At 24.1% G+C, this 26599-nt stretch overlaps 1 protein-coding gene across 5 annotated transcripts in view; it reads right to left on the bottom strand.

The window, feature by feature from the left end:
* Positions 1–7810: 7810 nt before the first annotated feature.
* LOC117167988 (kinesin heavy chain) overlaps positions 7811–26599 on the bottom strand; it is a 47017-nt gene continuing 28228 nt past the window's right edge. For 3 of the 5 annotated variants that reach the window (XM_033353290.1, XM_033353289.1, XM_033353291.1), the window contains exons 3-8: positions 17028–17164; positions 13801–14022; positions 10935–11111; positions 10770–10859; positions 9831–10029; positions 7811–8610 (exon numbers count right to left, since the gene is read on the bottom strand). In XM_033353290.1, the coding sequence (XP_033209181.1) occupies positions 8561–8610; positions 9831–10029; positions 10770–10859; positions 10935–11111; positions 13801–14022; positions 17028–17164 (875 nt within the window). In that variant the 3' untranslated portion in view covers positions 7811–8560. Of the gene's footprint in view, positions 8611–9830; positions 10030–10769; positions 10860–10934; positions 11112–13800; positions 14023–17027; positions 17165–17528; positions 17749–24293; positions 24958–26599 lie in introns of all 5 variants that reach the window. The other 2 variants (XM_033353288.1, XM_033353287.1) reach the window with 2 other exon arrangements.

Below are 26599 nucleotides of genomic sequence, written 5' to 3' on the forward strand. Positions count from 1 at the left end.
TCAACTTGGTTAAAAATAGATGTATTTTAATGCAAGTTCGACTTTTTGGAACGAAAGCTAATCTTATTGTTTGGAAATTTAATTGTTTGAGAGATGGTTCTTCTTTGACAAAATTCATTTTATTATTTGAAGATTCATCTCTCTGGTTTTACTTGGTTAAAAGTTAACTTAATTATCTTTTTGTTTTTGTTAAAAATGGATTGTTTTTAGTTGGAAATTCAACAACTCGTTTAAAAAATGATGTATTTTATTGTGAGATAATTTTTTTAATAGAAAATTAATCTTTTCGATTGAAACTTTATTGGATAAAAGTTCAACATTTGTGATAAAATTTAATTTTATTATTTTAAGTCTATCTATCTGGTTAAAAATGCAAGAGTTTTGTTAAAGAATCGTTGTTAAAGGTCGTTTGTAGTTAAAAATTCATCAACTTGGTCAAAAATTGATGTATTTTATTGTAAGTTCGACTTTTTGGAAGGAAAATTAATCCTCTTGATTGAAAATTCAATTGGTTGAAAGTTCAACCTTTTTGGTAAAATTCATTTTATTATTTGAAGATTCAATTCTTTGGTTGAAAATGCAACTGTTTTGTTAAAAATGAATATTTTTTTACTTTTAAACGTAAATTTTAATTATTCTATTTTTTTCGAAAAATGATCGTTCTTAGTTAAGAATTCAACAAATTGGTTAAAAATTGATGTATTTTATTGCAAGATTGTCTTTTTTTGTAGAAAATTAATCTTCTTGAACTGTTTTTTTAAAATTCATATATATGGTTAAAATGTTACCCTTTTTGGCAGGAAATCAGTCTTACTGATTGAAAATATTTAATCCGAAATAAAAATTGATAATGGCAAAGACCACGTGTTTAAAAAAATGAATCCTGCAAAATCGTTCCATATATATATTAAATAATATTAAATGATAAATTAAATAGTGATTGACCCATGAATTCTTTGTAGAAAGAAAAGTGACTAACAAATGATTTGAGAAAAAAAGCGACTAATAGTGCCTGTGTGGCGGCCCTAATTATTTTTTGTAGTTACTTTTTGAGAAAGTTTCTCATTTTCTACTTTTTTTCTCAAAATTCCTGACCATAGGACCGAATCTTGAAAATAGGGTACTTCAGGGACCTTACCTGAATATAGTAAATCAGACAATAAACAAAAATCGTTACGAGCTTCATTTCCTTTTATTAAAGAGCCCCATAATGTTATGACATTTCAGTAACCATACACTCATTTCCATTCATTCCACAATCAGTTGTCGCAAGTTTATTTTTCACTAACAATTGTCTCTCACAATTACTTGTATAATGTATATTTGTAGCCACTACTTTCCATTTTTTTCTTGACTTATTTTTGCTTTGATTTCTTACTTTTTTACATACTTTTTGAAAATTTTCAGAGATTTTTATACTCATTGAGCGTCAATTTTTTTTTTTTTAATGAATCAATAAAAACATCTTTCCTGAAGGGAGTCTTCTATAGAACTCTTTGTGCAATGAATTAGATTTTGCAATAATTTTGTGCAATCAGTATATTTTTTACTGTTAGAATCAAGTAAGAAGAATTGTTTGACAATGCAAATATCACTTTTTATTATGATTATATTATAATCATTTATGAAAGGATGGAGAATTTTAGATTTCACAATTACAAGTGAACATTCATCACAGAGAAAAAGTTCAAAATGCAGCCCTTGCAGGGTGTCTACTCAAATCTTAAAAACAAATTCCCTGACAATTTCAGGTTTTTCCAGGTATCCTTTTTCATGTTAAGGAGCCATTAATTTATTAATTACTGCAATTTTTTAAGCGATTGACCCTAAAAACATTTAAATATAAATAAAGATAGGGCCTAAAATGTAAAAAAAGAGAATTAAAACGCTTAAAATAATTAAAATTCAAAGAAAACAAAACAAAAAATATTAATTTTCAAACAAATAGATGCATTTTTAATCAAACCAAAGAAGGTAAATTTTCGAAGAAAAAATAAATAAATAAGTTTTCAACCTAATAAAAAAAAGTTCAAATTGTAAGTATTTAACAACAAAAAATGAAAATACTTAATAAAGGGATAAGTAAATTTTAATCAAGGGGGTCGTTTAAATCAAAGCCAAAAATGTGCAGACATTTCCCAATTTTTTCCTGGTTCGCAAATATTTTTTCACGGACAATGAAATTAAAATGTTCAAACTCTAAAGGCAACAATTTTTCATTTGAAGTAATAAAAACTGAGCTCTAAATGAATGGACTCAAAGTGGACCTCTTGAATTTTAAGCTTTTAAAACCGAAGTTTTAAAGTTTTTCAACTCAACAATTTTGTATTTAAATGCTCAATAATTTAAACGTGTACAATTGAAGCTACTAAAACTTTTCAACTGAACAATTTGAAATTAGATGTAGTTAAACTGCTAACTTAAATTTTTTAAATTTTATAAATTATATTATAGAGTTCCAAAATTCAGATTCGGTTCCAAGAACATAAATTCAAGTTATCATTTTTAATGATCTAAATTAAAAAAATAATCAATGCATTTAAAATGTTTCAAAATTATATATCATTTTAAACCATTTTAAGCTAGAAACATTAACAATTGAATGATTACATTTTTTTCATAAACTGAACACTTCTTAAATTAAAAGTTATTTTTATTTAAAATATTTTAAGAATCCGTAAAATGCTTCAAAATTGTATTAAAAAATAATCCAACAATTTAGCTTACAAATTAAATTTGTTTAAATAGAACAAGTAGAATTGTAACGTTCAAAGTTCAGTTTTGAATATTTAATTTATAATTACTGATTTTAAATTAACAGTTAGATATTTCTAAATATTAAGTATTTGTTTTTTTTATGAATTGAAAAATTTCATATTGAACGATTTAAAAATTGAAGATTTTAGACTGGAATAATATTGAAAATTTAATAAAAACCTTTGATGATAAATATATTATTTTGAATTCCAATTGAAACAGTTTAATTTTTAACTTTAAAATCTGGAAATTTAAAAATTGGGAATTCATACCGAAACGTCTTGTAAAATAAATTATTATTAACTCTTTCATTCTTAAATTAAAATTAAATTTTAAGAATCATGAATTAATTTATATTCACAGTTGATCAACTAAAAAGGTTTTTTATCAAAAAAATTTGATTTTAAACGCTTCTAATTTTTAATTGTTTAAGTCTTTAAAATGGATAATTTTTAAAGCCCAACATTTTCGAATTATGCATCCCAAAGTGAATGAAATCATAATTGAAAAAAATCACAATTTAACTAATTATTTAAAAAACGGTTGAAATCAAAGTTGGATAAATTTTTTATTTAAAAATTTTGTAAAATTTCAGATCCAGCGACCACCCTGTTTAATGATGCAAGTTTTTATTAATTTAATTAATTTTTTTAATTTAGGAAGCTTTGAAAAATGATTACAGGATATCATCGAATAATTAAATTAACAATACAAAAAATACAATTAAGTATTGCTTAAATTTGTCCTGGAATTAATAAAAATAATAGAAAGAAGTTTAACTTAAATCAGTATAAATATATTATAATATAAACAAAATTTAAGCACGCTCGAAAAATTTCCCTGACTTAAAAAAAAAAATTCGCTGATATTTCCAAGTTTTGCAAGGTCTATAAAAATTCCTTGACGATTCCAGATTTTCCAGATGAGTAGACACCCTGGTCACTCTGATCGAAAATGCCAGAAATTCACTTTTACTGTACTATTCAAAACAATAGTAGTATTAAAAGCTGTATTATTCTGTTGAGATAAATATTCATGATTAATATTTGTGTCAATAAAATTTAAACATTACTATAATCGAGCCTCTTTTCTCGTAGATCTGAAGACTTAATCGCAACGTTTCAATTATAAATAGGGGAGACTACCCTGCAGTGGATAATGATCCTACAGTAGCTAATCATTAATTTTAAATACTAATGTATGTAAAATAATTAATTTAATTTATAGTTCAGATATGAGACATTTTTCATATTTAAAAATTAGAACTGATTATTGTACTTACATTTGTGTTTATAATTAATGATTATCTACTGTAGGATCATTATCCACTGAAGCGTGGTTTCTCTTATCGTAAAAAAAGAACCGTGGTTATTTCCTTATTTTCTAATTTATTATAACGCTCGTTCTTATACAACTGACCGTAATCTAACGATTTGGCATCTAGAAAATAACTTAAATCGAATGGAGTTTATGAATGAACGGTATCACATATTCTCCCGAACTTTCAAAGGGATAACTTTATTCTAGGGCATGGCTTCTAAATCGTTTAAAACATTAAAAATAATGCCCAATCGGACCACAAAATCGATTATTGTCCATCAAAATTCTGGCAAACTGAATTGTGTTAAAGTAAAAACTACCAAGTTATATTAATGTAAACGCATTTTAATTCTTACATCCCGAACATTACTTATATCAAAAATAATATTATAAGGAATTAGTATGTCTATTTTTTCCCTCATTCCCTTTTAAAATAACCACAAGAAGAACGTTTTTTGACAACTTTTGAAATTATTTCCACGATTTATAAATATTTCAAAGGGATTTTAAGGAATGTTATAAGATTTAATTTTATTTCACGGGATTTCAAGGCATTTTATTATATTGTAATAATTTTTCAGAGAATTAATTCACAAGAATTGAGCGATTTTGATGGATTTTCAAGATTTGAAGAGATTTTCAAATATTTTTAGGTATTTCCAAAGATTTTAAAGAATTTCCAAAATTTAGGAATATGAGAAATTTAAAGTAATTACCAAAAATTCTAATGAACTGAAGGGATTTAAAAAATTGCATGTGGTTTTAAGGAATTTCCTAGAATTCCGGAAGATTTTGATGGATTTAATAGCCCCTGTGAGGACTTTTAGGAATTCCAAAAATTTGAAAGGATTTTTAAAGAATTTTAAGCCATTTTATAAGATTTTCGAGGATTTAAGGGATTTTAAGACATTTTAAAAGCTTTCAGTCAAGTATTTTAATCCATTTTCCAGGATCTCATAGGACTTCCAATATTTCAAGAAATTTAAAGGAATATCATCAGATTGAATGTAATTTCACCAGATTTCAAAAGATTAAAAAATATTTTAATAAAATTTCCAAGAATTTATTCAAAGGAATCGAAGAGATTTCAAAGGATTCCAAACATTTTAGTATATTTTCAAAGAATCCAAGGAATTTCAATATATTTCATTTACAACAATTTTAAGGGATTTCGACATTTTCTTAAAGAATTTAAGGAATTTGAAGTAATTGCCAAGGATTTTCATAATTTAAAGGCATTAGAAAAACTTTTATGTGATTATAATTTCCTAGAATTTCGAAAGATTTGGAAGAATTTCATATGGCCTACAAGACTTTAAGATTTCATAAAAGATTCCAAAGGATTTTAACGTATTTTATAAGATTTCCGGGATTTTAATGATTTTGAGGAACTTTAAAAGTTTGTTGTCAAGTATCTTAATCAATTTTCCAAGATTTCATAAGACTTTGAATATTTCCAGAAATTTCAAGGAATATCATCAGATTTGGTATAATTTCACGGGATTCCAAGGGATTATATAATATTTTTATTAAATTTTATAGAATTTATTCCAAAGATTTAAAGAAATTTCAAAGATTTTAGGATTTGAGAAAACTAAAGTAATTTTCAAGAATTTTAATGATCTGAAAGATTTTAAAAAAATTGCATGCGAGTATAAGAATTTCCTAGAATTTCGGAAGATTTGGATGAATTTAATTGCACCTACGAGCTGTTAGGAATTACAAAACATTTCAAGGGATTTTAAAAGAATTTTAACGTATTTTATCAGATTTACGAGGATTTTAAGGAATTAAAAAAGCTTTCAAACAAGTATTTTAATCAATTTCTCAGGATTTCGTAGAATTTCAAAAATCTTAAGGAATTTCAAGAAATTTCATAAGGTTTTATGTAATTTCACGGGATTTTATAATATTTGAATGAAATTTACAAGAATTTATTTACAAAATTGAGGGATTTCAAAGGATTTCAAAGATTTTATGAGATGTTCAAAGATTTTAAGGTATTTTCTTAAAGTTTGAAAAGATTTAGGGTTTTTTAAAAGTTGCTGAAGAATTTAAATGATTACATGGACATTTTCAAGCGCTTTACCAAATTTTAAGGGATTTCAAAATATTGCAAAAGATTCAAGCAATTTTTAACAATTTTCACGAATTTTAATGATTGAAGGGATTAAAAAAAAACTCATGTGGTTTTGGAAGGATTTTATAGGGCCTACAACAAGGTTTTAGGAAATTTCAAAAGAATTTTATAAGATCTCCGACGATTTCAGTGATTTTAAGAGATTTTTAAAGGTTTTACTAAAGTGTATTAATCAATTTTTCGGGATTTCAAAGGATTTTATAATATTCTAATAAAATGTTATAGAATTTATTCACAAGAATTGAAATCTAAGGTAATTTCCAAGAATTTTAGTGATCTGAAGGCATTTAAAAAATTGCATGCGGTTTTAAAGAATTTACTAGAATTCCGGAAGATTCGGATGGATTTAATAGCCCCAATGCGGGATTTTCGAAATTTCAGAATATTTCAAAGGATTATTAAAGAATTTTAACACATTTTATAAGATTTTCGAGGATTTAAGGGATTTTAAGAAATTTGAGAGTTTTCAAAGGATTTCAAAGATTTGATGAGATTTTCAAATATTTTAAGGTATTTCCATAAAGTTTGAAAAATTTTAGGATATTTTAAAAGTTGCTCAAGGATGTGAATACATTTCAAGAGATTTTAGGAAATTTAAATGATTACATGGAAAATGTTCAATACCTTTACAAAATTTTAAGGGATTTAAAAATATTTCGAAAGATTTAAGCAATTTTAAGCAATTTTCAAGAATTTTAATGATTTAAAGTGATTAAAAAAAACTCATCTGGTTTTGGAAGGATTTTATAGAAACTACAACAAGGTTTTAGGAAATTTAAAAATAATTTTAACGTATTTTATAAGATCTCTGACGATTTCAGTGATTTTAAGGGATTTTTAAAGGATTCAGTAAAGTATTTTGATCAATTTCTCAGGATTTCAAAGGATTTCATAAGACCTTAAATATTTCAAGGAATCTTAAGAGATTTTTTAATATTTTAAGGAATTTTCAAAAGCTTAAAAAAGTTTGACGAGATTTAAAAAGTTGCAAGGAATATCCTCAGATTTAATATAATTTTATGGTATTTTAAAATATTCCAAGAAATTTTCAGGAGCATAAAAAATTTCAAGGGATTTCGAAATATTTCAAAGAATTAAAATTATTTTTGGGTATTTAAAAGGATTCCAAAGACTTCAAGGAATTAAAAAGATTATAGGGTATTTTAAAAATTTATCCATAAAGCAATATTTTTTAAAAATCTAAAAAATTACTCTACCCAAAAAATCATTCAAAATTGTTAAGTTTTTAGATTTGACAACTATTAAAAAAAATCACACCCTACTTAAACATTTTAAGTAACGCAATAGTAATAATAAAATAATAATGTTTATATTGTTAAATATTTGAATTCACTAAGCATGCATTTTATTTAAAAAATCATATATTGATTTCCAACTTTTTAAAAATAATGTATTAAGCACGAAATTGTTAGTGTAAAGTCCGTAATATAAGAATCAAAACTAGTTCGTTTGACAGAATTTTATTGGAACGATTTAGACTGCATTTCTTACACTTTTCCATACAAAACTATACAAAAGGATATTTAATTAAATAGCAATAATTCATGAAATGAAATAATATATTCAGGATATTCGATAAATATAGATATATGTTATTAAATGATAAATAAATACATACGAAGCTTAACTTTTCATAATGCTCAAATAAAATTCTTTGGAAGATTATAAATAAGGATAAGCAAGCTAATAATAATAATAATTAATATAAAGTCAAGTTACGAAAATAGTCTGTAACTGAGTGAAGTAAATTATTACAACATATTTCTACAAATCTACTTCTTCAGTTAATTTAAAAAAATAACTATCAATATCATTGTTTTCTATCATCAAATATTCTGCATTTTATTTAATAGCGTCTCCTATTTCTATCAGGCCATGAATATTGAACATTTTTCCCATTTTCATAAATTTTTTAAAGTTTCATGAAAACTTAGAACTGGATTTTTTCAACATCCGAAAACCTATTCCAAATCATCAACATTTTCTATGAATCCAGAAAACCTAAATTGTTATACGCGTAACTCAGTTTTAAATTACTAAAGTGAATAAAAATAAGGATTAACAAAATGTAATTGGTCTCACACACAGTGCGAATTAAATTTAACAATCATTCCTAGATTCAAGTTCTCTTAGAAATTTGTAAAATATTTTGCAATGGAAGTGCGGTTTGTACAGAAAACGCGTATTTCTAACTGGTATTAAGTACACGAAATAATGGCATGTTTGTGGTGTTAATATTTACAATTCCAATACTTTTTCGTGTAAAAAAGTATTATCTGAGACTGAGATTTGTTTTCGTAACATACTTCTCAGGGTATTTACTCACTGACGACTTAAACTGGATCTTTTTGGTCTACCTGTTGGCTGTTCTCCTGTAACAAGTAGAAAATATTTTTATTAATTTAAATAATTCAACTTTCACAGCCCAAATGATCTCAAAACAGAGAAAATAGGGCGATTTTTAAAAAGAAAATAAAAAAAATCCGTCACAAAAAAAGTTCAGTTTTCAAGTTCAAAAGTTATTTTTTAGAATACCGTTGAATTTGAAACCCAAGAAGAAGAATTGTTAACAAATATTTAATTTTCAATCAATGAGGATCAGTTTTCTACCAATTAGTTGAATCGCCGAAAAAAAATTATCTTCAATCAAATAGTTGAACTTTCAAGCAAAAAATACGAATTTTCCACAAAATAGTTGAATTTTCAACCAAGAAAGATGAGTTTTCTGCAAAGATACATGAATCCTTAACGAAAAATATAATCGATAACGTTTAACACAAAAACAATTTTAAACCAAAGATAGCTAATTTCAATTAAAAAAGAATTTTTAACCAAATAATTAAATCCTCAACTAAACCAAATTAATTTTCAACAAAAAACTTAATTTTAAAAAAGGTAATTTTTAACCAAATAGTTGAAATTTAAACTAAAAATATTATTTTTTCATGGAATAGTTAAATTTTCAACTGAAGCTATCTACATAATTTAAAGAATTTTCAAACAAAAAAAATATTTTGGTCTTAAAGTTTGAGTTTAATCCTAAATATTTTAGTTTTAAATTGATCAGCTTAACAATTATAAATTTATTATTAGTAACATTTAGAAATAAAATTTGAGACAAATCAACATTAATATACAAATTTAACATTTAAGTGGTTTAATTTTGAACGTTTCACTCTAAATTTTTCAGGTTAGAAAACTTAATTTAATTATTAATTAATTCAATTATTGTATTATAGGATATTATATTCTTGTATAATATAATTTAATGATTTAACTTTGTGCATTTTTAACATGTTCAAAAATGTGTTACATAATTTTTATTAAGAGTGTTTATTCTCAATGAACTAGCTTTCAGTAAAAAATCTTAATTTAATTATATAAATTAATTAATAACATTTTGAATTTAATCTTAAAAAATTCAAATTAATTAAAATAGATAACTCTGCAAATTAAAAAAAAAACGTTTACTACTCGAATTTATAAAAGGGGAAACGCAGGGGGATAGGGAAAAGATGGCAATTTTAATTTAATAAATAAATTAAATGCATAAAATTTTACATTAAAAATTATGAACACAAATTTAACATACCTAAATTCTTTTTATCTGTTCCGCCCTGAACTTCTTGAATTCTGTTTGGATCCTGTGGTGAAAATGGTAATTTTTTTCCTCCAGAATTAGGAACTGCTGGTTGATTTTCTGTACGTAATGCTGTCTGTAAACTATAATGTTGCTCCAGCTGTTTTAAAGTTTTATTAAATTCTAAATCCTTTGACTGAATTTCCGTTAACTAGAGAGAAAAAAACAAATTAAAATATATCAATATTTATGTAATAAAAAAAATTGTTTGTAATATTAACGAATTCGAAATATTGCGAATAATAAAATTCGTCACAGAAAATTGGCAAATTATCAAATATCCGAAGTAGGAAATTCCCGAATTTAAATAATCAAAAAAATTGTTTCTGGATAAATATTATTGATTAAAAATAGTATAATTAAATTGTTTTATCAGAGAAATTTTTCTTAATTTTTAAAGTTTTTTAAAATTATTTATTTGAATATGAAATAACAATAATTGTATGAACATTGTATAAAAAAAATTTAATCCGTGCGCCTCGAACGAAAAAATAAATTCAATTCAGTACTGATTTTTTGAAAATATCTTTTTAATGTTTTAAAAAAATTAAAAATTCGATTTTTCAGAACACTTTGTAATTAAAAAAAATACTATCCACATTTTCCAACAAAATTTTTCATTCAGAAATATATTTTTGTCAACTATTGTTATTCTAAATTCAAACTAATTCAGTAACATTATAAACTATCGTAAATTTTATTAATCTGGAATATTCCAATTTCGGATTTTTCAGTCATCCTAAAAAATTATTACAATTCTCTTGGAGATTAAAATTTATATTCTCTCTGTTTATATGAATTTTAATATTAATTATCTCAAATATCAAGTTATATACTTGAAAATTGCACATATAATCGCATCATATAATTATAATTATTACTAAAATGTACCTGAGTGCGGATGTCAGCGCATTCACCTCGTAACGATTGAACACTCGTACTGATGTTCTGCGTCTCATCTTTCAGAGAATACAAAGTTTTCTAGAAAAAAAATGCAAAGTTGAAATATTATAAAGACAAAATAAAATAATTCATAAATCTCTTTTAGAATCTTACCTGGTTCTTCGTTTGATCATCTTGGACCCACTGAAGTCTCGTCGTGAAATTTTGATTAAAATTCGACAAATCGTTAGCTAACTGAGAAAAGTTTGCTCTCAATTCTTCAATTTTAATGCTGGTTTCATTTGTTAATATCGGTTTCTGCGTTACATTCGATAAAGCTAACCAAGAATTCTGAAACATTGAAAAAAAATTAAAATTTTAATTTATTCTGATTATCAACTTTAGACCAAAATTATCCAGTTTTGCGGATAAAAAATTAATTTTTGAATTTCAGATGGGAGAAAAATTCTTTTATCTTTTGTTATAAATCTCTATGGGTTTAGATATTTATTCCTTTTTCTTTAGATTTATCTAGTTCCGAACCCCTTTTGTGGAATATTTACAAACTTTTTAGGTTCATCAGAAAAAGTTTTAGAAAACGTTGATTTTTTAATAAGTAATTGAATTTTTAATTCATACATATTAATTTTCAACTGAAAAGAAATAAATGTCTAACCATAAATGAAATAGTTAAATTTTCAGTTAAAAATCATTTCTGAAAAAAATATAATTTTCAACAAGATAGTCAGATTTTCAACTAAAATTCTACCTTTAAGTAGAATTGTTTTGTTCTTAGTCACAAAAATTAATTTTCAACAAAAAAAATCGAATTTTCAATCAAAGAGATGAATTTTCAACTGAAATGATGAATCTTAAGAAAAGAAAAAAAACTTTTCACGGAGGAGTTTAACTTTCAATCAACTAATTGAATTAAAAAAAAAAAAAAGATGAATCCTCAACGAGGAATGTAATAATTGATATCCCAGCGAAAAAGATTTAAATTGTGAATCACAAACAGTTAAACGCATCAAAAAAAGATAATTTTTTAACCAAAAATAGAATAGTTAATTTTTCCAATAAAAAATTACGGTTTAAAAAGAAAAAAAAATAATTTTCAGCAAAATAATTTAAATTTTAACCAATCTTCAACTAACAAATATAATTTTTACATACAAAATGGAAGTTGAATTTTCAACCCAAAAAGGATATAAATTTTCAACTAAAACGATGAATCTTCAACCCAAAAAAAAACTTTTAACAGAGGAATTTAACTTTCTACCAAAAATTTAAATTTAAAAAATTGAATCCTTGACGAGGAGTGTAATAATTGATATTCCAATAAAAAAATATTTTAATTGTGAATCAAAAACAGATGAATTCATTCAAAAAAGACAAATTTTTAACCAAAAATAGAATAGTTAATTTTTCAAATAAAAAAATTAAGGTTTAAGCAGAAAAAAAAGAATTTAACTTTTAACCAAGTATTTGAATTTTCAAACAAAAGATAACTTTTTCAACTAAGAAGATTCTTTTTCTACCAAAAAAGACGAATCTTAGAAAAATACATGGATCTTCAACTAAAAATGAGAAAATTTCAATCAAATAGTAGAAACTTCAACTAAAAAATGTAAATCTTAAATTAGAATGGATTAGTTAAATTTTCAGTTAAAAATATTAATTTTCAACCGAAAAAATAGATGAATTTCAGCTAAAATTATGAATCTTCTACAAAAAAAAAAAAAAAAAAAAAAACTATTAACCGAGGAGTTCAATTTCCAACCAATTAGTTTAATTTTCAACCACAAAGATTTTAATTTTACATAAAAAGCTGTTGAACGCAACCAAAAATGGAATAGTTAAATTCAAGGACAAAAAAAATAATTTGCAATAAAAACGAAAAAACGAGTTTTAAAGTAAATATTCAAATTTTCACCCGAAAAAAAAATTTTTAACAACAAATTAAATTTTTGACTAAGTTGTTGAATGGTGAACAAAATAACTTATTTCAGTTAAAAAAATTAATTAAAAAACACCAAAAAATGAACATTCAGTTCTGGATATTAATTTTCCTTATCTTTCTAAAATTGTTTAATAGATTTTAGAATATTTGAAATTACAGGGTAGAGAAATATTTCAATTTTCAAACTTTCAAAAAATAGCAGCCACAATTTGAATAGTGAAGATGAAAATGTAGTTGCAAAAGCTATAAAATTTATTGATTGTCACAAGAAAGACTTGTGAACTATATTTCAAAAGTAACATAAAAAATAACAATTTTTATAGTTGAAGATACTGCAAAAATCGTACCTATTCATAAAAATGTGACTAGTTAGAGAAAATCCATTTCCTGAATATCAGAATTGTGCAAATTTTGGAGAAGCATTTTAACCATAAACGTAAATTATTCCAAATTCAATTTACTTTAACGTAAAGTAATTAAAGTTTATGGTTTAAACGTATTTCCAAAATTTTTGAACTCAGGCAATTACAGGATTTTGAATTTTGGGACCCGGATTTTTTGAAAATACTATATTTTCCAAACCGCTGATTTTTAATGCAATTTAAAAAAAAAACAAAAAGAGGCATTTACTGACAATATAATTTAGAGGAAATTAAGATAAGAAAAACTTTTTTCTCTGCCTATAGATTTCTAGTGTGTATTTTTCTATATAATTTGCTTATAAGATTAAAAAATATTATGAAAAATTGAATCAAAATTTAAAAAATGGTGAGCCCCATTTAAAAATTTTTTTTTAAATTTCATTAAAAATTCTGCCAGGCCTGTTTGATTTCTTATTTTGTTACATAATTCAATGTTATTATTTCTAAAGCCCTGTAAAGGTTCTAAAGCCCTGTTCTCAACTACATTCCAAACTGAAAATTAATAAAATTGAAATACTTAAACAAAATATAAATTAAAATGGGCCAGACAAACATGCTCTTATATATTTTAAATCCTTTTCCAAAATTTCAACATAATATATTCATTTTTCATAAAGATTGTCATAGAGATTAGATTATGAAGTTATTTAGGGCAGACCTTAAGACTAGTTACATTCTGTTCCATCGTCTGCTGCGCAATCAGCAGATTTTTGTTTGCTTCTTTTAAGGCATCTACAGTGGGTTTCAAGTCGCTTATTTGACTACCAACTTCAGCCACGCTACTTTTCAAAGATTGAAAATCTTTGGGTAAGCTCGCTAATTGAGGTTCTGCTTTCAACGAGTCCTGTACTTCATGCAAGCCTCGCTGAATGGCAGCCATCTGAAAAATAATTAACAAAATTTTATTAGTTTCTAGAAAATTCATCATTTCTAGGCGGGCCTACCTACTTATTTTTCAGAAGACGAACGAATAATTTTTTTTAACATTTAATTTAAAAACCAGAAACCGCGCAATGCGCGCGATTATTGTGTTTTTTTTTATCACGTAATTTCTAAATTAATATTTTGGTATACAATTTTTTTTATTTCATGGTATTTATATTATCCAATTATACCAATTTTTGACGAAAAACATTAAAATTACCTATTATTGTTCAAATATTGTAAATATTCTTTGAAATCGAATGATGCCTTATTATTAATACCAATTCGTGTTTGTTGTTTATAAACAATACATAATTCTAAATATTTTTCAAATTATAACATTTTTTGTTTGAAAATGTAAATTTTATTTTTAAAATTCCAACTAAATCTAAATTTTTAACTGAAATTTAAAGATTTTTTTTTAAATTTCAATTTTCGACGAAAAAAATTAGTAAAATCCGAAATTGTTTTTGCTTGAAAATATTATAATTTTAAATAAACATCACTGGATTGAAATCTGATATTTTGTTTCAAAACACAACATTTCGCCTAATAAAACTAACTTAATCTGAAATTGTTGAAATATTCTAAATCTTGTTTAATTTTTAATGATTTTTATTTAAAAATACCAATTTTTTATCTAAAACGCCAAGGTAATCTAAAATTGTTAAAAATTATGAATCTTCTTTGAAATAAGACGATTTTTGCAAATAAAAATTCCAATGTTTCAATCCGAAATTGTTTAAGTTTACAAATTATTATAAGCTTATAATTTTCGGTCAAAAACATTCATCTAATGATTTTTGTTTACAATAACTGATTCCCTGTAAAAAATGTTCATATAAACTGAAACTGTTGAAAAATTACCAATTTTTCGAGTAAAACACTAACCTAAAATTGTTGAAATATTTGACTTTTCTTTTAAATATAATTTTTAAAACTGAAAATACAAATTTCATACAATAAACGCTAATATCTAAAATTTTGTAAGAATTGTAATCTTGTTGAAATTATCATATTTGTTTTGAAATACCAATTTTCGGTATAAAACGATAACATAACCTTAAACTGTTCAAAAAACGTTGAACAATAATTAAAGCTAACAAAACTGAAAAAAGTCAATTGTTGACAAATTTTTCATCTTTAAAATTTAAAAATTTCTAGTTAAAAATACCCATTTTCAGCGTGGAAATGCTAACATAACCTAAATTTGTTCGAAATTGTGAAGCTTGATGCTGATTTTTGTTTAAAAATGCTAATGTTCAGTGAAAAAAACACAACCTAAATTTTGTTTAAAATTTCAAGGCTTTATCAAAACATTCTGTCTGTATATTAAAATTTTATTTTAAAAATGGGTAATTTCGAGCAAAAAGCACTGATATAAAACATGTATAATATTTAAAATAATTTATTATTTGTTTATTATTATGTTTCTCAAGTCGCATAAGGTTTTGTAGGATTTTTATCATTAAAACTGATTATTATTGTAGAATTTTTACGATATAGAAAAAAATAGACAAATTTAAAAAAAGTGCAAATACTTACAATCATTTTTTATAATCATTATTATATTTTAACAAATTTTAATTGTATTTTGCTACTGATTTTAGCCATTTCAAGGGCTATGAAGTAATTCAAAAAATTTCAACGGACTCAAAAGATTTTGAGGTATTTTCAAATATTCCAAAGAATTTCAAGTAATTTTAAATAATTTTGTTGTATTTTCAAAGATTGTAAGGTATTTATCAACATTTCACAAGAATTGATGATTTTAAAGATTTTAAGAGATTTCAAAGAATTTTACCAGATTTGAAAGATTTTATTGACTCTCTAAGGACTTGAAAGATTTCTAGGGATTTTAACTTTTTTTTAGAGAACTTCAATAAATAAGTTAATTTTAATTTATATTTTAGAATTTTAAAAATATTTCTATACTTAATTTAATGATTTTTTACAATTTTCAAACATTTGAATGGGTTTTAAGGGAATTCACTGAAATTCTAGAGAATTTTAGGGGATAAAATCAATTTTATTTCAAGAGAAAAAATATCAAGTAATTTTGTAGGAATTTCCAAGATTTCCAGGTATTACAAAAATGTCAGAAGATTAACAGGATTTTATAGTTTCTCCAATTATTTCAAAGGATTTATAGAGAACTTTGGAAAATAAATAAATGGAAATAAAATTTCAAGGGATTTTAAGGAATTTCACAAGATTTGCAGTATTTTCTAGAATATCTATAATCTCCAAGGATTTCAACAATTTTAGTGAATTGAACGAGGGTTTTTTTTGTTAGAAAAATTCAATACATAAGTTAATTTTGATTTATATTCAAGGGGTTTCGTTTCAGTGAAATTTTTTCTATAATTGAAAATTATTTTCATCATTTTAAAATTATTGTTGGTAAAATGAAAAAAAAGTTCATAAATCAGTTTTTTTGATTCAAGACTAATATTTTCCTAAATAGAAGGAGTTTTCCAATTTCGGTTTAAAATTGCTAAAATTTGATTATCTTCAATTTAAACTTCTTTGTTTTAATTTTAAAGACTTTAAATTTCAAATGTTTTTTAAGTTTTAGCCGCTCCAAGCTTCAAATTACCAAAATATTAAAACATGATTTGAAGTGTTCCCATTTTAAATAATTTAAGTTTGAAAAAGTCTTTTGAGATTTGAATTATAAATTGTTTAAGCCTCAAGGCTTACACTTTGAAATTGCACATTTTGAAACGATTTAAATATAGAATAAACCTTTTTATTAAGTTTCATTTTAAAAATTCGCAATTAAAAAATATTCAAATTCATTCAATTTGAAATTCAACCTGAAAAACTAAAGAAGAGTTTTTAAGATATTTACGAAACCGAAAGAGCACATAGTTTGGAAGCATCGATTTTATTTAAAAATTAAAAAAATGTATGCTATTGACTAAAAATAGAAAAAAAAATGATTCGAATTTAAATTACCTGTTCTGTAAAATTATCAAGCTGGGCCTTAAAATTGGAGAGTTGAGTAACGATGTTACTTTGATTTTTCTGAAGCAGCTTAGACGTAGAATCACATTTTTGTATAGCATCAGGAAGTCCTTCGCTTCCTGCTATCACTGAAAAAAGAAAAAATTTGAAAATTAGTCCTATTCAACACTGGATTTACTCTCGAGAAAAATGAAAATTTACACAATTAAAAACAATTTCACAGAAGTTTGCATGGTATCTTTATTTTCAGTAATAAAAATCATTTCAGCAGTACAATTAAAAATTTGTGTACGTATTATTATATAAGAATTGTTTTTAAATTTTTTATTTCTTTCCCTTTTCGTCCGATTCTCCAATTGTCGAGTCGAATTTTTTATCAGAAAGCTGAAAATGGCGTGAGGAGAGGAAAATATTTTGTTTATTGCTTCCAAGGAACAAATTAAAAATAGCAATATAGTGCCAAGGTATGCTGGATTTTTTCGAATTTTATACCTTGGTCTAGTTCACTCCTTAGGGTTGAAAGTTGCTGACGAACATCAATAAAAAGCCATATTAAACTGGCTGTGGCGAGGACTGCCGCACAAGCCAAAAATGCACTACAAGCTCTCAAGAGACCAGGACATTGGCTGCTTCGTTGTCTGGATTTTCGAGGACCACGTGTCGAAACGTTCCAAAATTCGGAACATTCGTCACTGCTGTCTGATAATAATTCCTATGCAAAGTTATGCAATCAGTCGAGTTTATTTCAAAATTTAAATCAGATAGGTTGAAGTTCATATGAGTATTAAAAAAAAATCCGTTTATTTTCCGGTTTTTTTGGTAATGCAAAAAATGTTTCACGGTAATTAAAATTGAATAATTCGTACTGTTTTTTCATTTAAAGTAATCAAAACCCAAATTCAAATTAACGAACATAAAATGGAACTTTTGTACATTTTTAATTTTAAAAATTGAATTCAGAATTTTTGTATGCAAAAGCTCAATAATTTACAGGTATAAAATGGAAGCTTTAACACTTTAACCAATTGAAAATATTTAAATTAAATCTCGTTGAACTACAAAATAAAATTTTTTTAACTTTTATAAATTGAACAGTTAAAATATTTCTGTTAAAAAAATATAAATCCATGCTATCAGTTCTAATTCTTTAAATCAGAACTAATCCTCCTTTTGAACTAACATTAATAAAAATTAAAAAAATAAAATACCTAGCCTCCGCCCATTTAGAAAAACGACTATTAATCAAAATTAAAAAAAAAAGATAAAAATCTTTTAAAAACAAAAAAGGGCTCCTTTCAAATCCAGAAAAACTTAAAAATCGAAGTTCTCTCTATTCTAACTCAATAAAAATGTTAGAAATAAAAAATTACCCTCTTCCAAATCAGAAAATAAGATTTAAAAAAATATCCCCCCTTCAATTCAATAAAAATGATTTAAAAAGTGTTGTCCGTTTCAACTCTATAAAAATCTTATAAATAAAATAAAAACACAAAATGTATAATTTAATCATTTAAATATTAAGGCGATTTCAAGAATTTTTAAAACAAAATGTAGACTTTTGAAGATTACAAAAAAGAAGCTTTTGAAGAATTTGAAAGGCTTCAAAATATTACATTATTTTCATTCAGATTTCTGGGAAAATTTCAAATGAATTTTTAATTTTTAAAATTAATTTCAAGAGCAAATTCAAAGAAATGTAAAACCATAACAAATTATTTCATAAAGTTTTTAAAATTTTAAAGCAAAATATTGTGAAAAAATTCGTGTAAGTTTAAAGGATATTTATAAGTATCTAAAAGATTCAAAAACCATTTTTTAACTTGAAAAGAATAAACATTTTTTTTTTCAATGTAGATTTTGAAGATTTCGAAATCTAAGAATTTTATCAAGATTCCTGGGAAAATTTGTAATGCTTTTATTTTTAAGAATATATTTTAACACATTATTAAGAATATCAAAAGAATTCCGAAATTGTCAAAAAATAACTTTTTTTAGGTCATTTATTTATACAACTTTAAGAAAAAATGAACAAATAGACTTAAAAATAAATAGCTACTCAAAAATTGTATTTTGTATTAAAAATGAATGTTCACCTATAATTATAATTTGATTCAACTTTTTATTCTTTCTTGACTGAAATTTGTTTTTGATTGAAAATTCAACAATTTTGTTGAAAATTTGTCATTTTGGTTCCAAAAATCCTCTTTTGTTGTAAATTTTTTGTAAAAATGTCACTTTTTAATTAACAATTAATCTGTTTTGTGTTAGAATTCAAATAGATCTGTCAAAGGTTAGTTTAATATTAAATATATTTCGGGACAGCAGTTAGGTAATAAATTTACAAATAATTATTCAATTAGGTAGGCAATTCTCTTTATACAGGTCAAAATTGATCTTTTCCAAATGGATCTTTTCTATCCCAAAGATACCTTGGAAAGTTATAAGTCTAAATATAATTTTAAAGTATATTTTTGAACTTCATATTTTAAAACTTGATCAAATAAAATTTCGAGAAAGTCAGATTTTGAATCATTATTTATATTTTTGTTTAGGATTTTCGTACTTACAAAAATAAAATTTTACAGAAAGAATAATTATTATAATTTTTTTTATTTCTGATGCAAAAGTGTCACGTAATATGACTTTCAATGATTGTACATGTACATATATACTCTTAAATTCGCTCGAAATTAGCGTGAGAACGGATGCTGCTGTCAGCAAATTTTCAAAAGTAGGTTCATTTTTTACAACAGCGAAAGTCAGATCGAAAAGGACGAATTTTCAAGTATACAGTTAAATTTTTGACAAAACATTTAAATTTTCAGCAGTATAGTTTTATTTTCAACTAAATTGTTGAATTTTATACTATAAAGATGAATTTTGAACCAAATGGTCGAATTTGTAAACAAAAAAGATTAAACTTGAAATAAAACCAATTGAGTTATCATAATTTAAATTTTAGAAGTCTTTTCACCAAAATAATGCTTTTTTCAGTCCAAAATGAATAATTTTCTGTCCAAATATACGAATTTTTAATAAAGCAGTTGAATTTTCGACCAAAAACATGACTTACAAAAAAACACTTGAATTTTCAAGGAAACAGTTGAATTTTCGACAAGGACAGAAGCATTTTTAACAAAATAGGTACATTTTCAACGAAACAATTACTTTTTGAACAATATAGTTTTATTTTCCACTAAATTGTTGAATTTACAAACAACAAAAATTAATTTTGAATCAAACGGTCAAATTTTTTCACGAAAAACCTTAAACAAAAATAGTTTGAATTATCATAACTCAATTTTTTAGAAGACTTAAAAAAATAGGTGGATTTTAAATCCAAACAGAATGAACTTTCTGTCTAATAATATAAATGTTTAATCAAATAGTTGAATCTTAGAGCAAAAAAATTAATTTTAAAACAAACAAAAAACTTATTTTCAACCAAGAAGACATGAATTTTCAAACTAGTTGAATTTCAAACTAAAAATAATGCATTTCAAAAAAAAAAGAGAAGAATTTGCCAACCAAAAAAATAAAATTTCAACAAATGAAGAATTTTCAGTCAAGAAAAAAAATCTATTCAAAAAGTTAAAATTTTAGGCGAAAACCTGAATCTTTTACAAAAAAGTTGAAATTTTTACACAAAAATATTCATTTTCAACAATAGTGTTAATTTTCAATAAAACAATTGCATTTTTATTAGAAAAAATATGAAATTTCAAACCAAAAAGATTAGTTTCCTAACAAAAAAGTCGAATTATCAATTGAAAAAGATTGACTTTTACCCATAAATCGTAGTTACATATACCTTTAAAAAAATTAATTTAAAATAAGAAAAAGATGAGCGTTAAACAGAGTAGTTCAACTTTTACCCAAATAGTTGAATTTTAAATTAAAAAAGATCAATTTTCAACCAAAAAGTAAAACTTTTTAACCAATTATACGAATTTTCAAACTAAAACGAATAAATTCTAAATTTTCAACTGGAATATTTAAATTTTCCATTCAAAACATTAATTTCCATTTAAAAGAAAAGCATATCTAACCAAGAAATACAAGAAAAATAAATTGCTATCAAAAAAATTATACCAAGGTGGTCACAAAATCTTATTTTTAAAATCCTCTAATTTTTCTCTGATAAATTTTTTATTTCTCCTGACCATTATTATTAAGAGACCAGAATTTTAATCCGGTGATATTTTTAACATAAAATCTTTCATAAACAAAATTAAGAATTTAAAATTAATAATTGAAAGTTTCAAATTTATGATTCTGGTATCCAGATTTTTAGGTTTTTACTGATTCAAATATAATTTATAAGTCATATAATCCTATCTCTACAACATTACAGTTGAAGTTAATTTTATTATTATGGTTAAAAATCGTAACAATTTGGATGAAAATTATTCTCTTTTGGTTAAAGATTTACACTATTTTGTTGGAAATTAATCTTTTTTGGTTGAATTCAAGTATTTTTGGTATACAACTGAAATCCTTTTTTGTTGAAATATCAAATATCACGTTTTTTGTTGAAAATTCATCCTTTTTTTGTTAAAAATGCAACTATTAATTTGGAAGTGGAACTACTTTCTTAAAAATTCCTTTATTTGGTTGATGATTCATCATTTTAGTTGACAAACCATTTTTTTTCAAAATTTAATTACTTTGTTGAAAATTATGTTTTCTAGTTGAAGATTAATTGTGTTAACTGAAAATTTAACTCGTACGTGTTTGGTTTAAAATTCATCGTCTTAAGTTGATAATTCAAATATTTGGTTTAAACTTCCTATATTTTATGGAAGATTCGAATTTGTGAAAGAACATTTTAACTTCTTTGTGACTAATTCCTCTTTTTAGTTGAAAATTCCTTTAAAAATTCAAATATTTGGTAAAAAAATTCATGTACTTTTTTTAAAATTCGTCTATTTTGGAAGAAAATTCATTTTATTTGTTGAAAATTATTCTTGTTTAATTTACAATTAATTTTTTTTAATTGAAAATGTAACTGTTTCACTTTCTGTCGAAAATTTATCTTTTTTGATACAAATTTAATCTTTTTGGTCGAAATTTACATTATTTCGTTGGAAGTTTATTTTGATCTATTGAAAATTTATTTGTTTTACGTAAAAATTCAACGATTTGTTGAAAATCCGTATTTTTGAAGAATGAAATTTAATATATTAGTTGAAACTTAATCTTTTTGTTTCAAAATTAATTTCTGTGTTAGAAAATTTAACTATTTTGTTCTAAAGTTATTTTTTTTATGTGGTGAAAAATTATTTTATAAACTGAAAATTTAAGTATTTTATATTTGGTAGCGAATTTATTTACTTTTTTGTTGAAAATTCATGTATTTAGTCAAAAATGAATTTTTTTAGTTGGAGATTTGTCAGTTTAGTTGAAAATTGACTTTAACTATTCTATTTTTTGTAATTTACCTCTTTTAATAGAAGTGTAATATTTTCTGTTAAAAAATGCACTGTTTTGTAGAATATTTAACTATTCTATTTTTTGTTAGTAATTCATTTCTTTGGTTGAAAAAAACATTTAGTAAAAATTCGTTTTTTATTATAACAAATTCATCTCTTGGATAGAAAATTTCGAATTTTTGGTAGAGAATTCATCACTGTGGTAATAAATTAATTTCTTTGGCTAAAATATCCTTTCTTTTTAGTTAAAAATTAATTTTTTTAAATTAATGATTTAACTATTATATTTTTGATTAAAAATTTATATTCTTAGTTGAAAATTAATTAATTTGGCCGGAAAACCGTTTTTTTTTAATTGAATTTTTAAAATACAAATTGAAATATTATAGTCTTAGTTTTTAAATGTATCTTTTTTAGTTGAAAATTTTTATATTTGATTAAAACTGTATATTTTTTGGTAGAAAATTCATCTTTTGGGTTTAAAATTGATTTTTTTTGTTGATAATTCATATTTTTTGTTGAAAATTCATTTCTTAGGTACAAAATTCCTCTTTTTGATTTGAAAACTCAACTAAAAAGTGTTCCAAATGTGTAGTTGAGTTTTCAACAAAAAATCAATTCTCAATGAAGAATATAATAGTAGATAACTAACATAAAAAAATATTTGAAAAATTAAGTCAGAAGGAGTTGAATTCATCCAAAAAGACGATTTTTCAACAAAATAGTTAAATCCTTACAAAAAAATTTTTAATTTGAAACAAAATTGTTGAATTTTCAATAAAGATTTTGAATTTGCAACCAAAAAAGATTTTCAGTACATAGTAAAAAATGTTTTTGCAAATTATAATTTGAAGGAAAAAATCATTTTTAATACAAAATAAAAATTTCGAATAAGTATTTTTTATTTATTTGCTTTAAGATTATATAAATTTAATTTTCCTATGTTCCTCGAGAAAATTTAAAAAGATTTTTTAAGATTTCACTAGATATGTCGAGAAAGTATCTAGAAAGTTTCTAAGACATTTTTTTTAAATTTTACAGAATTTGAAAAAAATTTTAGGAATAAGTTAAGTCAGTTTAAAAGATATTCAGGATTATTTCACGCCTTGAAAAAAAAAATATTTTTTAAATTCATGAAAATTTTAAAAATTTAAAAAATATTTTTATGCTCTCAAAAATGCCTAAATATCTTTTAAAATCACTCGAGTTTCGAATTATTCCTCAAATTGTTTAAAAATCTTTCGGATTCATTTTTGACAATATAGTAAAACTTTTATAAGGTTTTAAAATTTTTTTAAAAATGATCGTCAAATTAATGTTTAAAACTAACGAATAACTTTAAATATTCCCAAGAAACTTAAGAAATCTTCATTATTATTTTAAAACATTTAAAAACAAATTTAACAATTGTTAAAATTAAATTAAGCGCCCTTCCCAATTTGAAGCGATAAATTTGACCACGAAATCTAAATAATACAATTAACAATTATATTTTGAGATTATTTAGTTATTTTAGAAATTGAAAACAGTAGAGTTGTAGAGAATGTTTTCCCGGAAAAAATAAGCCGTCATTTATTAAAATGGAATCATTTTTTAAAAATTGGTAAGAAGCGAGGATCAGAAAAAATTCAATTGCAAAAAACATGGTTAAAATTAATGCTTTTTTTGTGAATTTTAACATTTTTTTGTTTAAAAAAATTATGCTTTTTATTTGAAATAACATCCGCTATAATATTTTGATTCTTAAAATCATAGAAAAACTATTTTTTTCAGATATCTGACTTTTGACACGACCAACTACCTTAAACTCTTCAGAACACTATACCTGAGAGCTGCGTTTCCCATTACTTCGCCGGGAAACAGCATGAGGGGGTGCAAGGGCATCGAGCTCTTTTCGTTTCTTCATTTTCTTTGTCGGAGGACGAAGTGGTACTGTAACAGCAGCTGAATCCATCTTAAAAATAAAGATGCTTTGAAGATTTCTTGTTCTTTCAAGCTTATCGAAAGTGCGCTGCCACGCATTTATTATCCTTGACCAAGATTCTTTTGTATGTATTCGCATCACCTTCCTACTTTTGTCTTGACTTACTTTCCACAGGTTTTAGAATATCGCCATCTTCTTATACATTTTTTTCTGGATATCCTGCAATTTCCATTCGTTGTACTCAAATCACTTGACTTGCATTGCTGGCAGAGACCGCCTGATAAAAGAAATTACATTTGAAAAGCACACAGTGTTATCACGTTATCAGCCATATCAACCAATACAAAGATAGGGTTTGCCGGCGATCTCAAACACAGATTATCTTGAAAATTCCGATGTTATTGTTTTTCCTCGTTGCACCGAATCTTCTGTTGTAAATTTCAATTTTGCAAAATCCATCACTTTAGCGTTGTGCTTTATCTTCTTGGACATGGCCCTCATCGAGCACATTTCTGAATACTAAAGAAGCATCACAGGAAGATAATCTTCGTAACTGGGGACCACTCTAGAAAAATAATTTTTAATTCGAAAATAATTTTTAATTGAATACATAATAGACATTCTAATTAAGGGGAAACGAGAGATACACTTTCTTTTAATTATTGGCATCATCAATCAGATAATTTTTATTGTAAAATAAAGATCGCATAACAGTTTTTTTTAGGTTCATTCGTTTACTTGTTTTTAAATTTATATAATCTTTCTAAGATGAATTTTTAACCAAATGGTCCAATTAAAAAAAAAAATTCAACCAAGAATAGTTACATTTTTAACCTGAAAAGACAATTTTGAAACAGAAATGAAGAATTTTCAATCCAGAAATATATGTTTTGATTATTCTATCAAGAAAGAATCCTTTTTGTAATTAAATACATGAATTTTCAACTAAAAAAGAGACATTTTTAGACAAAAATGTAAAAGTTAAATTTTCAACAAAGAAAAAAAGAAAAATTTAACCAGAGATGAATTTTCCAACTAAAAAGACAAAATTTCAATAAATAAACATTTTGTAGCCAATAAAGAAAAAATTCATCCAAATTGTTGAACGTTTAAGCTCGAAAATATGAATTTTCGACAAAGAAGTTCATTTTAAGCCAGACAGATGCATTTTTTTACCATAAAAGAGAAAATTTCAAAACAGGAATTTTTAATACAAAATAAAAATTTGGAATAACTATTGATTTTTTTGGTTTCTATGTTTATTTGTTTTTGAAGTTATATCAATATAATATTCCTAAGCCTTTTGAGAGAATTTCATAATATTTTTGATAATTTCAGATACGCCACATAAAAATTTCAACAACAACTTCATCTTCAACCAAAAAGTCGAATTTTCAAACAAAGAAGATTAATTCTCAACAAAATTGGTAAACCAAATTGTTAAATTTTCAACTGTATGGTCGAATTTTTATACAAAAAAGATTAAATTTCAACCAAAACCCATTGTATTTTCCACTAAATAGTTAAATTTTCAAGTCGAAAATTAGATTTTTTAATAAGGCAAATAAATTTTTAACAATATACAAGTGTTTTCAACTAAAATGACAAAATTTTCCAACCATAAAACGAAATTTCATCAATTAAAGATTTTTCAGTTAAGAAAGAAAACACATTCTTTCATATTTTTAAACTTCTGAACCAAAAAATAAATTTTGTGTGAAAAAGTTGAATTTTTAACCCTAAAATATGAACTTTCAACAAAAAAAGTAATTTTCAAGCAGACAGTTGTATTTGTAATCAAAAAAGGAGGATAATCAAACCAAGAATGTTGAAAATCTATATATTTTTCAAGTTTATTTGTTTTTAAGTAATATAAATATAATTTTCATAAGATTCTTGACAACATTCAAAAAGATTTTTTTAAATTTCAGAAATGCCAAATCAAAATTTCACCAAAAAATATGATTTTTAACCAACAAGTTTAATTTTCAAAAATAAAAAAGATGAATTTGCAACTAAAATGTAATAAATAATATTTATATCCAAAAATATTTTAATTTTTTATCAAAAACAGTAAAATTATTCTAAAAAATTAAATATTAAAAATTAATATTTTTTAACGCGAAAATATGAATTTTCAACAAAAAATTTAAATTTCATCCAAGTTGAATTTTCAACCAAATACGTGAGTTTCTCACCAAGAAAAT

This window comes from Belonocnema kinseyi, chromosome 2 (assembly GCF_010883055.1).
Source record: "Belonocnema kinseyi isolate 2016_QV_RU_SX_M_011 chromosome 2, B_treatae_v1, whole genome shotgun sequence".
Lineage (NCBI taxonomy): Eukaryota > Metazoa > Arthropoda > Insecta > Hymenoptera > Cynipidae > Belonocnema > Belonocnema kinseyi.